The sequence below is a fragment of the Vulpes vulpes genome, chromosome 11, assembly GCF_048418805.1.
Source record: "Vulpes vulpes isolate BD-2025 chromosome 11, VulVul3, whole genome shotgun sequence".
In the NCBI taxonomy this organism is placed as follows: Eukaryota; Metazoa; Chordata; class Mammalia; order Carnivora; family Canidae; genus Vulpes; species Vulpes vulpes.
In genome coordinates, this window is record NC_132790.1 from 5,746,708 (window position 1) to 5,762,230 (window position 15,523).

Here is a 15,523-nt window from a genome sequence, read left to right on the forward strand (position 1 = left end):
ACTTCATGTCCCGATCTTCCTGACCAGGAAGGGGCTACAAACTCACAGAAATCACTATACAGAATCAATGGCTTTCCAAAGGCTTCTTCATTTGTCCTCCTTCCCAGTCTCATTTTAGCTGCTGAATATCCATACGTCCTTTAATTTGTCCACCAATAGCAGTGTTCCAGGAGAGGTGAATACTTCCTTTCTCTGACCCTCCAAATCTCTCTTCCAAACCATTGCTCCCCACTTTCTTCCACAGTTTCAAAAGGCCTATTTCCTAGATCAAATTCTTTACAATATTTTGTCCTGATTAAATCCTGAAAATCTGTGTATTCTTCCAACCTACAATGTGTCTTTCATACATAGAATGTGATGTATTCACCTTAATTTCTAGCCAGTATGCACTTTTCTTGAATATACTGGTAAAGGAAAATATATTTTATTTCATCCTCTTTCTCTTTTTTTAATTAAGTAGAAACTACAAGTTTAGGGCTTGTAGTTTTAACATATAAGATTACTTCTGCACACTGCGGAATTAGAACAGTTATACAAACTTGGAAATCCTGAGTCTATATGCCCTGACACATGTCCTTGAGGAGTTGGAATGACAAGTTTGAGAGTTGTTATGAAAAAAGTGCTTTAGGCTAGGGAAAGTGGCATTCTTAGGAAATTCTTGAGACTTATACCCACAAAAATGTAACCTGAGAGATTTTTTTTAAAGCTCCTTTCCCAAAGATTTTGTTCCTAGAGATCTGGGATAGGACCAAGGGTTATGCATTTCTCACAAATATCCCAGATAATTCCAATGCACATGGTTGTGGGTTTCTTGTTCAGAAAGATGAGATTTTATTTTGAATATATCTCAACATACTATTTTCCTCCCTGGGGCTTTCTGTTCACCTTTATCAACCTTCCAAAGTAATAATAAAAAAAAAAGGAAAGTACAGTTTTCTCCAAATTTTCTGGACCATGCAGTCTCTTACTTTGAGGAATTTGCATCTTTAAATGTGATAAACATGTAATCTGGTGAATTAAACATGTTACACACAATGCATTTAATGCTTCTAAACAAAAAGAGGCTTAAAAACCTCTTAGAGCGCTATAATTCAGACAAATTATATCAACATTTTACTGTAAGTATAAATTGAATTCATGTCAAAGTATTACTTTATTCATGGCATGAGTCTGAATCTCTTGAGATTTATGTACATGTTACTAAAGAGCAACTTTCCCTGCATAACCCCATACACATCTCCTTGGCGGATGAAAAAAATGAAAGAAAGAAAAGAAAAAGGAGGACTTATTTTCTTGGTTAACGCCATGGCACAAAATCACTCATAGGGAAGACATTCCTAGTCAGATATTTTGGGGGGGATGGAAAAAGGTATCTCATATACATTGAACCGTGCTATTCTTTTTAATATTCTCATGAATTTTTACATAATGCTGGAATAATTGACATACTTGAGTTATCACACATAAGGCAGAAGAGTAAAAACTTGTCTAGAAAAAGGATAAGGTAATAGTTATAGTGAATCATGGTAGCAGACTTCAAAGACTAGCCAATGGGTACTTCTGGAAATGCTCTTTTCCTTATTAACATTCTTCGATAACATAATAACTATTGCTAGTTAAAAAACCAACTATTAAAGAGAGGGTCTGTCAAAACAACAGATTCCCCTTTTGAGCGAGCAGCACAAACTCTTCACCCTCAACTGGAGGCAATCAGCAGAGATTCAGGGCTACACATAGCACCGGACAGTACAAAAGCACTTTGGAATCAAAGTTTTCTTTCGACATGTGACAGTTTTCAACTTGAAACTTCTTTGGCTTTTCTCTCATCCTAAGATGGCCTAGGACAGACACTCCTCTTACTACCACTCTGCACCAGGCTGCCTCACAAATGCCTCTCCCGGTGGAAGCATGCATAGCTTAAGGAGAAAACTCTATCTCCTTCATCTTTTGTCCTCTTCTTAATCTTCTTTCCATCTTCTCCTTGATAACTTGCTTAATGGCTTAGCTGAAGAATGTTAAAGCCAAGAGGAGTCATGAGATGCAGCAAAAATAAGACAGTGTCCCATCTCATTAAGATACCCCCTTCTTGATGGATTCCTCTAAAATAAATGTTTTGAAGTAGATTCTGCTTCTTGTGTGCAAAGGAAAACTGATGGAGGCAAGGGTTAGAGATGACTTTTGAAAGAGTTATGTCTTCTTCTTCTTTTTTTTTTTTTTTGTTTTTGCACTTGAAACTATTTCAAGTAAAATCTCAAATGTGTCCTGGAACATTTCTGAAAAAATGCGTATGGGTTTTATCAGATGATAAAAACATCAACTTATATTTAGTAGTTAGGTGCTGTTAATGCAGCCCTCCCACAATAACACGAGTTTAATTAGATAAGCCAAATCTACCTGAATTAATTTGGCTTTAGATTTTGATTAGCAAGTTTTTAGGAAAGTGCGGAATACTTGTATTTCATTTTAAAATCTTGGTAGAAACAAGGAGAAATTTCTTGGTAGAAAACTGAAACATGAATACAAAGTATTTGCCAATAACATTTTAAAAGGAAATCTATACCAATCATAGGAACTGTTTGTCTTAAAATTATTTCCTCTTTGCTGATTTTTCCATACATTCTAGAAACCTGAAACTTGAGTTGGTCTAAGATTGCAGTGTACAGATAGCTTTGTGACTTCAATGTGTCTTTATTTATTTTAACACTCTAGGTATATAAATACAAACTAAAACTTATATCCAAGAAACCAATTTCCACACCATTCCCTATTTTTATTAGCACCCAGGAAGAAAGCAATACGTATGAGCTGTGCAGAGGGACAACACTGTAGAAACACAGAGTTTGATATGACAAGCCAAAGATACTGCATCTGTGGCTTATTTCGTAGTAACATTGACTGGTGTTCTCAAGCCACATAGGTCTCCTCCTCCTATGAAATCACTCTTTAATAATGAGATCATTTTAAATTACACAAACATGTTTTTTTAAATAAAATCTACCCAGTGGAAGACGGTCATTACTCCCAATATTGGGAGTCTGTCTCATGGTTTTATAAAATTCATAATCCTCATTTCTATATGCTTACTATTGACCATTAGTTAATACTATGTGCCAATACTTAATACTGGCAATTCTACAAAAATGTATTAGTATCAAATAATGAAACTACTTTAAAAAATATCTTGTGATAAAGTTTCTTCTTTTGTATGCAATTAAAAAAACACTGTTCTTAAAAAAAAAAACACTGTTCTTTTGGAACTGAAGTATAATTTGAAGCTGGAGATGCAAGTACTATATCTGAACGTTATCTTTCACTTTATAGTGTTAAAGATATATATGAAGTATTTTTTAAGAGAAAGGGGAACTGATGGACATGTGCCATAGGCCTAAGTATGAGAAAAATAATGCAATTTTTTTTTTTTTTTTTTTTTTTTTACTTAGCTATCAAATCCATTACCCCTTTCTTATTTGGTTGATCTACTTTTGGTGTTAAACTCTGTGACTGATGTTAAATTGACAAAACAAGCTAGTATTTGAGATGTTACATCACATAGATGAACAGCACAACCATTTCTTGTGTGTCAAAGGCATAGGGACAAGGCACTGAGCATTGTATGAAGTGATGCATCAATAAAAAACAGTGTAAACCCATTAAAAGATTCAAGATTACCTGAAACAGAGAAATCTAATTTCATAAATAACTTGTACCTAACTTATACAAAGAGCTAATAATGCTCAAACAGGCTTCATGATGCAAAATACGCATTGTAGAAGAAAAATGATTTTTAAAAATAATTCAACGATTTTTTTTTCAGATTAAGGTCAATAAATTAATCAATATTCATTGTCCTGCATTTGTTAGCTACTAAGAAAACACATGGACTTCTCTATAACATCTTTCATTTACTTAAAGAAACGAAGCAACCTAACAACTTCTTAATGTGTTTTCCAGATAAGGAAATCTAGCCTTGAAACTACTGTTACCAAAATGTTGTCTTTAAAGAACAGAGTTAAAAAAAATAAAAAAATAAATAAAGAACAGAGTTGTTAGTCTTTTGTTGAAACCCCAATGTTCCGTCTCTTGAAAAAAAAAAAATCAATTCTGCCTTGACCTGGAAGGGGAATCTGGGATTCTGATGGAAGTTTAACTTAGGATGATTTCAGGAACAAACCCCTGCCATGATATTTATCCAACATTTTTTTAAAGATGTGAGTTTTCTTAAGTCATCTGATTTTGGTTTTTCATTCACATAGTCTATGATGGCAGGATATACATGGCTCAGTAGGCCTCTTCACTTCCTTTCTTTTTGTCCCAACATTTTTTCTTGATGGGAAGGAGTTATAAAACAACCCAACAGAAGACCATGAAAATGTGCAGATGCCCTGGAATGTGATGGGACAGCCCAAGTTCAGTGTTTAATTCTAAACTGCAACATTCCATGATTTCCCAGTATTCTGATTCAACATGCCTTTCACAATCATTTCTAGAACTCCAGAAGACAGTATCTGGGGAGAGCTCAGCCAATGAAGTAGACAAGTGGTTTTCTTCCAACCTCACGAACTTGGCCTCTGCAAAAGTGTACAGAAACTCTGAATGAAAAAAGGAGGAGGAGGAGGAGGAGGTGGGGTGAAACTGACACATGCCTCTGGCCTCTGGCCCAAAACCCAGGGAAAATTGTGAAGCCAGACAGGCAACCAGTTGCTTGCTTCATTATGTTGATTATACTGCTGATTTAGCCAGTTGTACTTTGTTTTCCTGAATTATGACTTGTTTGGCAAGTTCACTGGAATTAATTCTCAAGTTCTCTTTTAATTTATTAAGCTCAAAGTCATGGAGAATCTTGATAGTCATTAACTTTTCTCGCTTAATTCTGTCCAGAACATCTTTTGGAACATCAGGGATCATCCAGGCCAACAAAAATTTAACTAAAAACACAACATGCTGGAAGAAACATAAGAGAAAATCAAGAACACTGTTAGAATTATCAAATGTTTAGCAGGAAGTTCTTACAATTCATTCATTCAATAAACTGTGCTCAACACAGAAGGTATGAGGAAAAAGCAAAAAGATACAGTTCCTGACCTTGAACTTTCCCAAAAAGACAAACATTAAACAAATATATACTAAAATGTGTAATTACAGAAATTTCAGTTGATCAGGATTATTGAATATGCTTTTTATCTATGCTCACTTCTGAAAACCTAATAAAATATTTGTAAGGGGATTTTTAAAAATCGTCTAACTAACAAAGACAAAAGAAAGGAGGGAACAGTGGTAAAAGACTCAAGAGAGGGGAAAAAAGCTGACACTTTGGGGCCCCTGGGTGTCTCAGTGGTTGAGTGTCTGCCTTCGGCTCAGGTCGTGATCCCGGGGTCCTGGGATTGAGCTCTGCATCAGGTTTCCCGCAGGGAGCCTGTTCTCCCTCTGCCTAAGTCTCTGCCTCTCTCTGTGTAAATAAATAAATAATGAACAAATAAATGAATAATAATTTATTATTATGAATAAATGAATAAATAAATAAAATCGTAAAAAAAAAAGAGAAAGCTGGCACTTAAACTTCAATTGGTGATATGATGGTGGTAAAACCCAGTAAGTCAAAAGCCAACTTTGTTTTAGATCTCAATAAAGCTCAGGAAAGATGGTCCTAAGGACTTTGAAGTGGGTGGGTGGAGTTGAAAACAAGAGGATTAGCCAACATTTGGCAAAAGGAAAAGTTGAATTTTCAGGAATTCTCTTCCATCATTATCCAGGTATTACTTATCTCCAACCTTCCCCTGGCAGCAACTGAGTTAATTTACTTTGTGCAGAAATCAAAACAGAAAGCTGTGAACCTAGGAGCATCAGAGACAGTGGAGGATGGAGGAGAGAAACCAAACTGAAAACAGGGCAACTAAGTGAAATTCAGTGACTCCTAAGATCCCGAGTTTTCTTCTATCTTGCTCAGCTCTCAGAACACAGACATAGAAAGGAGTTCGGAGGCCTTTGGTGTGGGGAAAATAAGTAGTCTATGAAATTAGAACTGCAGATACCAAAATTTTGTAGGTTTCAAATGAAAAGGTCCCCTCACTACCTCATCACTCTATGGTGAAAGCCACCAAGTGACATTCCTCCTGTATGCACACAAAGCCTATAATCAGTTTCATTCATTCATTCTTAACTACGAGCAGATTGCCTATAATCAGCAAATACACAAGAAAGTCTCTAATGCAAAAGAAAAATATTGAAACAGACAAATAGAAACTAAAAGGAGACAGATAATAAAGGAGCAAAAGTACAGCAGAAAAAAAGACAAAAATATGGGACTCCTGGGTGGCTCAGCAGTTGAGCATCTGCCTTTGGTTTAGGACATGATCCTAGAGTCTTGGGATCTAGTCCCACATCGAGCTCCCTGCAGGGAGCCTGCTTCTCCCTCTGCCTGTGTCTCTGCCTCTCTCTCTGTGTGTGTCTCTCATGAATAAATAAATAAAATCTAAAAAAAAAGAGAAAATATGAGTTCATCTATTTATAGGAGAAAAAAATAATTACAATTTCAAAACAGGAAGTGTAACACCTGAATAATAGATCTTCAGAAAGACAGAACAGAGAAAAGAAGAATATAATAAAAAATAGTATGTATAAGCAAATTTCCTCAACTTGAAGGGTAGGCATGTTTTCAGGTTCACAAGGGCTCAGAGAGGTGTCCAGAAAAATGAGTATTATCCAATAACAAGAAACAGTCTTGTGATGTTTCATAAAAGAAGGACTAGTGAGAGAATCCTTAACTCATATTGATTAATAAAAAGATCATAAAGAAAGACTGGGGAATTGGAATGGTGTTGCATCTTATAACAACACCAACACTGACAGAAAATAGAGCACTGTCTTCAAAAACGTCAGAAATACCTAAATCAGGTTGGTTGAAAAATTTTCAGGGAAAATGACTTTCAATCTTGAACTGTAAACCATTTACTCATCTGTGAGGAAAGAAAAGAAATGTTCAACATTCAAGGTCTCAACAATTGACCACCCGTAATTTTCCTCAGAAAATTACTGAAAAATGAACTTCATCAAAAGAAACTTGTAAACCAAGAATGGGAGAAACACAAACTGCAGAAAATACAGTTTTCCCAACAAGAGAAGGTAAAGAGAAGTTCTAGGATCCTGGTGAATCAGACCCTGGGATGACTGAAGACATTAATAAGAATAATAAAGAAAAATCAAGACAGCCCTGGTGTAACTGACCAGACTGAAAGGTGATCTAAACTTATGATGGAAAATATGGGAATGGAAGAGCGATAGAGTCGAACAGAACTGAGAGAAAAAGAGAGAGGAAAAATATGGGGAGGGGTATACGTAAGACTGCTCTCTTTTTCATCACGTAGAATTTGTGTGTGCTTGCATTAGACTTGGCTATCACTGAGCCTCATGGCACAGTGAGAAAGGGCCTGACCTTTATTTCTCTCCCTTTCTGGACCTCACGTCTTCTGATATGGAATGACACTATGAAACTTACCCAAATCCCCCCTCTGCATTTGTTCTCTTTTAATGTGTACCTTATACACTAATAAGACTAGATATTCCACAAAAGGGGAAACACTATATAGTGGACAGAGCAGAGGCTTGGGAGTGAAACACCTAGCATTGAAACCCAGCTCCAATATTAGCTGATTATCTTTAAACCCGCTGTAATTCTGTTGAGTCTCAGATTCATTTTTTTTTTCAGATTCATTTTTCAAGAGTGAATAATAAAGTTTAACTTACAAGGTCATTATTATAGTGTCTGGAACCAGTATGTAATAGCTGTTCGGCAAAATCAGTGAGTTCTCTTATCCTTTTCCCGACCCCGAGGGAAGAGGCCGTATTTTTTCTGTTCTCTCTATTACCTTTGTATCTTCAACAATAGTAGGTGAGTAACAGGCAACAATCCATTGTGCTGAAAACATCCCTAAGTTGCTTTTCAGGACAATGAATCCTTCCTTCAAAACAATTCGCTGAGATAATACTACTTTTCTGCTGAGCAGATGCCTTTAGAAATCTGAAGGGAAAACACAGACTAACTGGAATGCAAGTTAAAGAGAGGCTTACTTCCATAACGATGATGAAGGTCATCTTGGCAGCGAGGACGTGCCAGTACTGCATATTATGAAAATATTTCTGTTCATGATCAGGAGGGTATCTGTAATCTCTGTACCTGAAAAAAAAAACAGAATTAAATGCAAAAAATTAACTATAGCTTCAAATAGAAGACCTACAATAAATTCTTATTATTTCTTGTAAGAGACACTTTTAATTGACTACAAAAGTAAAGTCGTAGGAAGTAACTGCTATTATGATACATTTCTTTTTTGTACAGATAAAAATCATGGCCACATGTTACTTATATATAGTGGTTTGGTGCAGCAGGAGACACAAGTGAAACTTCTCTCCTGCCCTTCAAAGTCAAATTTCCCAAAAGAATTAGCAAAACTCCACTCCCTCTCTTCCTACTCTTTAACACACTTAACTGAAACACATTGTCTCCTGTCATTAAACTGAGGAAATATGCTAATCCTCATCTTTTTTGGTCTTTTGAGACTAAGACTTGAAATTGTTGACCATTTCTGTTTTTTTAAAACTCTATTTTCTTTTGGCTTATCTGACACTGCATTGTTTTCATTTTTCTTACTATTCTTCTGGACTTTTCTTAGTGCTCAACTTTGTAAGCTCACTGTTTTCTACAAAGTTGCTAGGCATTGATTTCTTCAGAGATTTAGTCCAAAGAGGAAGTGATGAAATCAAGAACTGACACCTGTCCATGCTCTTACACACTATACTATGACTTCTCTGTCTGCAAATCTAAAAATTTAACAATGGTTTGGTCTACCTGTGTGTCCACCAACATTTTGCTGTCTCTTTGCTGTTTTGCAGATGAAGTAGCTCATTTAAGGTTTAAGTGGTCTTGATGTACTCTCTCTACATATGTATACGTGTATATATATCTATATATACGTTATGATCTTTATGTAGTATATATATAATCTTTATATCATATATACTTATTATATACAATCTTTGGATCATAGAGAAAAAAGATCCTCACAGTGTATAAGACGCTGAGTGTGGAAACAAGTTCACAAATCTAATCACATGCTTCCTGCATGGAAGAAACCCTTTAAGTGGGATGGGTAGTGAATTTATCATCCTATTTCTCCTTTTCTCACTCTCTTTTAAGAACTCTCTTTTTAAATTCAAGTAGGTTAAATGCATATATAATAAATTTCTCCAGTAAATTTAGAAAACAATTCAAAATTGATATTATCTTTATCCATAATACTCTCTTACTTTTGTACATTCTACTTTTCCAAATCAGATCCATATGATGAGTGAATTCTAAAATTGATGCATTCTACCCTGGATATTTATTGCCCCAAGTAAACCCTTCACATTGCAAGACATGGAGGAAATGGAGAACTTAAAAAATACATTTTACAAAGCAAAAGTAAAAGCTAAGAAAACAAGAGAAAACCTGCAAGTGGTGAAGTCCCGTTTTTCCCAAGGTGCAGTGTGGTTTGGAAAATCAGCTATCAGGAATGTTGACAGGCTATCATTGACATATCCTCTCATGGGCTCAGTGGCATCCTTTGAGTAGGCATAGTAGTAAACTAAACGGGGAATGATGTCCGATGTAAATGCAACAATAAAAGCCTAAAAGACAAGGCAATAGGGAAACCTTGAGCTAACAATTTGGTTTTTAAAATCTGTGATTTGCATATCTCTCAGTCCTATAGGGATGCAAATACAAATGATTAAGATGCTATTACAAATCACGTTTATGTATGAGTCTCTCTCCTAAAACATGAACTAGTCCTTTTAGAGTGTTATGATTTGTATTCCAAGATTTCCCAGCTAACGAGTGGCCTAGTTGAAAACTGAACCTAAATGCATGTAGCTCCAAGAGCTATTCTCTTTCCACCATGGCTTGTTATTTCTTATTATTTGTTTCACAGCACATTTCTACTGTCCTTAACCAAATTTATTTGCCTGAACCAACACCTTAAGCTAGGACAGTGTGTGCACATGAGTCCTTGCATGCGTGTACAAATGCACACACTGGTAGGTGGCTGGTGGGAGGCAACGGAGACAGAGAAGATCATGCCATGGTAAATTTCCCACAGTTCACTGCAATTAATTTCAGTATTTGATCCTATAGGAATGCTATTTTCCCATCCTTCCCTAAGCTCTGGAATAGTATAAAGAGCACATTTCTTTTAGGTTAGGTAATTCCACTTAAAACCATCTGGTCGGGATCCCTAGATGTCTCAGTGGTTTAGCGCCTGCCTTCAGCCCAGGGCGTGATCCTGGAGTCCCGGGATCGAGTCCTACATCAGGCTCCCTGCATGGAGCCTGCTTCTCCCTATGCCTCTGTCTCTGCTTCTCTCTTTCTGTGTATCTCACGAATAATAAATAAAAATCTTTAAAAACAATAAAACCATCTGGCTCTGCCTTCTACATTTTTAGTGGTAGGTTTTTAAAAAAAACTTTTAATATTACATCTACAGCTACTGGTCCATTCAGGTTTTCTATCACTTACTGAATAAACAGGCAGTTTTTATTTTTTGAAAAGGTGACAATTTCAAATAGATTTTAAAATTAATTGGAATAAAGAAACATAATGGTCTCATAATTTTCTCACCTGTATCTTATAACTCCTTTTTTCTTAAGATTTTCAGAGTTTTGTTTACTTTATATGTCTTTTCAATAAGCCAAATCTTGATTCACTTAGGAATTATACTGCTTTTTATTTATTTTTCAATTTTATTATTTCTGATTCTATCTGTATTAATTCTTTCTTACTACATTCTGTTGATCAGTTTTACATTTTTAAGTTTCTGAACTCATGCTCATCTCATACTTTCAAGTTTTCTTTTTAATAATAAAGGCATTTATTGCTATGAATTTTTCTGTAACTGTGGTTTTAGCTAATTCCTATAGGTTTTCATCATTTTAATTAAGTGCTCTTTATAATTTCAATTTTGCCTCCTCTTTATACAATAAAGCTTACTTAGAAGTGAGAGTGTTAGGTGGTTAGATTCTTTTATTATCTTTATTATAAACTTAATTTTTATACCATTATTGTATGTAAATATATATTGTAAACATTTCTGCTTTGGGGAATTTAGTTTTATCATCATTATTTATCATCATAAGTGCTCCATAAACATAACACATAAACGTTGTATATTCTCTATCTGTAGCATACAACTTCATGTATAATCAAGCTTTAACTGTGTTATTCCAATCTTTTTATACCACTACATCTTTTCTGTCTCCTTTGTCATATGCTGTCAAACTGTATCGTGGTTATTTCAAGGAGACAGGTTTTACAATTTTCCTTGTATTTCAGAGTTTGCACGTCATAAATTTCTCTATGTTGTTTAGTGTACAAAAGTGTAGGGAATGGGGGCACCTGGTGGCTCAGTCAGCATCTGATTCTTGATTTTGGCTCAGGTCATGATCTCAGGGTCATGAGATCAAGCTTGGTGTCAGGCTCTGTGCTGGGTATGGAATCTGCTTAGGATTCTCTCTCTCTTTGCCTCTGCCCTGACCCTGACCCCCATTCACTCACATTCTCTCTCTCTCAAAAAAAAAAAAAAAAGTATAGGGATGATTTATTGTTATGGATGTCATCATGAGGAAATCAACATAAAGACTGAGTTAAACACCATTCACGTCTCCCCATCCCCAAGAAAACAAAATAAAATACAAGGCCATCCAAGCAAAATAGGTCCACTTACATTAGTTGCAACAGAAAGGACAGTCATTCCATAAAGAATGTCTTGCCAAACACCTATGCTATGAGCTTTAGCAGCTACAGGTCTCCTGTACTGAGTTGTAAGTTTCCAGGCGTCCACACGGATCTCTATAATATTATTCAAGAGAGCAAGGAGAGGAGCCAAAGGAAAAGAGGCCACAAATAAGGTAACAAATCCAAACTGGATAACTGTAGGGAAAAAAGAAAAATTACTGAACTCATTATTGTGAAGGAGAAAAAGGAGAAAACTCTGCCCAAATCCTGCAACATCCTCATTTTGGAGGGATCTACACCACCAAAATGCTCCAGGCCTCCTTCCATTTGCCCACTTCCTCCTCCTCATTGGAAGCAATAGTGACTTAGCTGCTTGCTAGAACAGAAAGGAGAAACTGGGCACATACAGCTCAGTTCTGTCCTTGCTCTTTCTTTTGACATCTACTTGCCTGAGGAAAGCATCTCTTCCTGTTAGATAAGAGATTCTCTTTACTCTTCTTAAACATAGCCTTTTATTATGGGCTACATTTAGATCAATGTTGGTCTAGTCTTTACACTGGTATTGGCATATTAGTGGGGTAATCAAGTTTTTCTATCCTGCTGAATCTTTGAGGTGAGGGATAATGGCTGATTCATTTGTATGCTTCCAAGAGCCAGATGTGTTGGGTATATAAACATATTCAACTACAAGCCTTATGAACAAATACACTGTTTAAGGTTTGAAGACACTAACAGGTGAAAAGGCAGTGCAAAGGAAGATACTTAAGAATAAATCAGAAAATGAATCATCTAAAGCATTAGAAACATATAAATTATATGTGGGCCAAGAAAGTATATATTTTTCTGCAATGAGGTATTTGTTAAGGTCCCGATCCTCTATACTATCTTGACATCTTTCTAAAGAAATGTTATTCTCTTTCCTCATTAAGACCTAACACCAATGTAAGTTAGCTTCTCTTCCCATTTTATATAGTCCTCTATTTTTAGATGAATCTCAACTGTTTCTGGATTTCAGCTTTTCTCACAGGAATTTCTCAAAAGAATTAGTCTTGCCATTTACTAAACCAACTGAACACCTCTAGTAAACTAAAAGAAAATTCAGAGGAAGTGTTCAGTAGAAACAGCTTGGTTCAAATCCTACATTTGCAGGTTCAGATCCTACATTTTTTATCTATAATCTTTGTGGCCCATGGCACAAACTGACCCATTCAAATTTCAGTATTCTTTAAAACAAAATGCAGTGAATAAGGATTACTTGTGGAATGTTTCAAGATTAGGGATAATGTACATAAAGCATCTAGAATAAACTAACTCAGCTATGTCTCAGTAAATGGTAGTTAATTTTCTTATGAAAACTTTATTTTGTTATTTAATTTCAGTGATAATCCCAAATTCATTTATGCACAAGTGGATTTGATACTTATACAATTAATTAAAAATTGCATCCCATAAAGCAAAGACTACCCAATTTTACAACCAGCTATATGAAACAGACTTCTCCTGACTTGTCCTATTTATCTATTTCAATCCAGGCATTATGTGTATGTATCACAGTGGAGAATCAGTAACAATTTTAGGTCATTTTTTCATTCCACCATGCTTCTATGGGCCTTGAGAGTAAGTTGAGAAAATTATCCTCCTTAATTCACCAGACAAGCAGAGAAATAACTAGAGAGGAAATATTTAAATGGACTTTGTAAGCAGTCTCCATCATCATCCCTCCTAAAATTCACCTCAAAATCTCTTCTCTGTTCAATCTTTAGCATTTTTTATGCATTTCTTGTGCTCAATGTGAACTTCCCCTGCACAACTGTTTTTAGCCTGGTTCTTTTAAGCCTAAATGTATGTCAGGAAATGTCCTTCAACTTATTCTCTCTCTGGACTGTCAGTGAGGCGAACAGGAGAGTTATGCAAGCTAATTTGAGACAGGGGTTGAGAAGTGAACCTTACTTTATTTGGTTCAATAATATTCACATTCAATTGATAGGAAAAATATCTCTAACATTGGTGTTTTGAAACCAAACTTTATTCTGCATTCTATCTAGTAAGAAATATGTCCATCCACCTGTCTTTTCATCCACCATCCAATGATTTATTGGACACCTACTCTGTGCAAGGCAGGAAGATACAGTAGGAGCTGAAAAAACACTTAATTGACTCAGCCTGACTCTAGGTTTCAAGACAGTGGTTAAAAATTACCTGTTTCTAAGTACTCATAGAATAGTCCAAGAGATCCAAAAGTTTCAAGATCATGATCTTGCTCCCATCGACTGTACAGCTTTTCAGAGTTGGTCCGAGCTTTCCGACGTCTCCACCAGTTCAGAACCATACTGTCAGAAGTGATAAAAGTAAATAAATGATTAGAATTTAAAAGAGGGGGGTCAGATAATCAGAGTGTTAGATCTAGAAATTGGCAGTAAGAGAGGTTAAGTAACTTAAGGTCACAAAGCAAGGAGAGGTATGACTACAGCTAAAGTCGAAATAAAAATCTAGTTGTTCTTCTTACAACACCTGCTGAGGTCAAAGTTCTTTATTGGGGTGATAAGAAAATAAGACAACCCTAACTCTCCCCATGGAAATATATTTACTCAGAGATGGTTTTGTTAAAAAGCATGAGGAGGAGAGGGTCATCATAGGACTGCTTTTTTCTAATTTACTAACCTTTATGTTGCCATGATACTCAGAAGGATGCTCAAGGAAATGAGAAATTGGTTACAAGAGAAAAACATAACAAAGGACATATAGAGGCTTATCAAATATGTGAAAATAAATGCAGTAATCCTAAACAAAATGTCGCCTAACTTATTTCCATATATTTATAAAATGATGTATCATGATAATGCTGGATTACTTTAAGAAACAAAAAGACTTTTTGATTAGAAAATCAATGTAATAAATGAATTAACAGATTGAAGTAGAAAAACATACGAACATGTTGACTAATGCAGAAAAATAGATTCAAGTACCTATTAAAAACTATTTACAATAAAAGCAGGAAAAGAAGGAAATTACCTCAGTCTGATCAAAAACATCTACCAAAATCCTGAACATCATTCTGAACAGGGAAAAGTTAGAAGCATGTCCTTTAGAACCAAGAACAAGGTAGGTCTGTGCATGATCACATTCAAGAATCTATTAGATGCAGCAAAGGAAACCACCAACAAACTAAAAGATAACCTACTAAATAGGAGAAGATATTTATAAATGACATATCTGATAAAGGGTTAATATCCAAAATATATAAAGAACTTTTACAACTTAAAACCCAAAACACAAATATTCCAATTTTAAAATGTCGACATGAATAGTCATTGCTCCGAAGTAGACATATAGATGGCCAACAGACACATGAAAAGATGCTCAACATCACTCATCTGGGAAATACAATCAAAATCACAATGAGATATCATGTCATACCTGCCAAAATGACTAAAGTAAAAAACACAAAAAAACAAGATGTGTTGGCAAGGAGGTGGACAATAAGGAACCCTCTTGCATGGTTGGTAGGAATGTAAACTGGTTCCGTCACTGTGGAAGACAGTATGGAGGTTCCTTAGAAAAGTAAAATGAACTACCCTATGACCCAGTAATTGAATTCCTGCGTATTTTCCTCAAAAACACAAAAATGCTAATTCAAAGGGATATATACTTGTACCCCTATTTTTATTGCAGCATTATTTATAATAGCCAAGTTATGGAAGAAACCAAAGTGTCCCCTGATAAATTAATGAATGGATAAAGAAGATGGGGTAGGGGTGC

General features: G+C 35.5%; 1 protein-coding gene across 4 annotated transcripts in view; it reads right to left on the minus strand.

Annotated features, from left to right (window-relative positions):
- Positions 1–1,379: 1,379 nt before the first annotated feature.
- The window catches only part of ANO5 (anoctamin 5), a 91,302-nt gene continuing 77,158 nt past the window's right edge, over positions 1,380–15,523 (minus strand). For all 4 annotated transcript variants that reach the window (XM_072725389.1, XM_072725391.1, XM_072725388.1 and 1 more), the window contains 5 exons: positions 13,964–14,094; positions 11,754–11,959; positions 9,485–9,663; positions 8,065–8,170; positions 1,380–4,941 (listed from right to left, as the gene is read on the minus strand). In XM_072725389.1, coding sequence (XP_072581490.1) covers positions 4,720–4,941; positions 8,065–8,170; positions 9,485–9,663; positions 11,754–11,959; positions 13,964–14,094 — 844 coding nt within the window. In that variant the 3' untranslated portion in view covers positions 1,380–4,719. The remainder of the gene's footprint in view (positions 4,942–8,064; positions 8,171–9,484; positions 9,664–11,753; positions 11,960–13,963; positions 14,095–15,523) is intronic.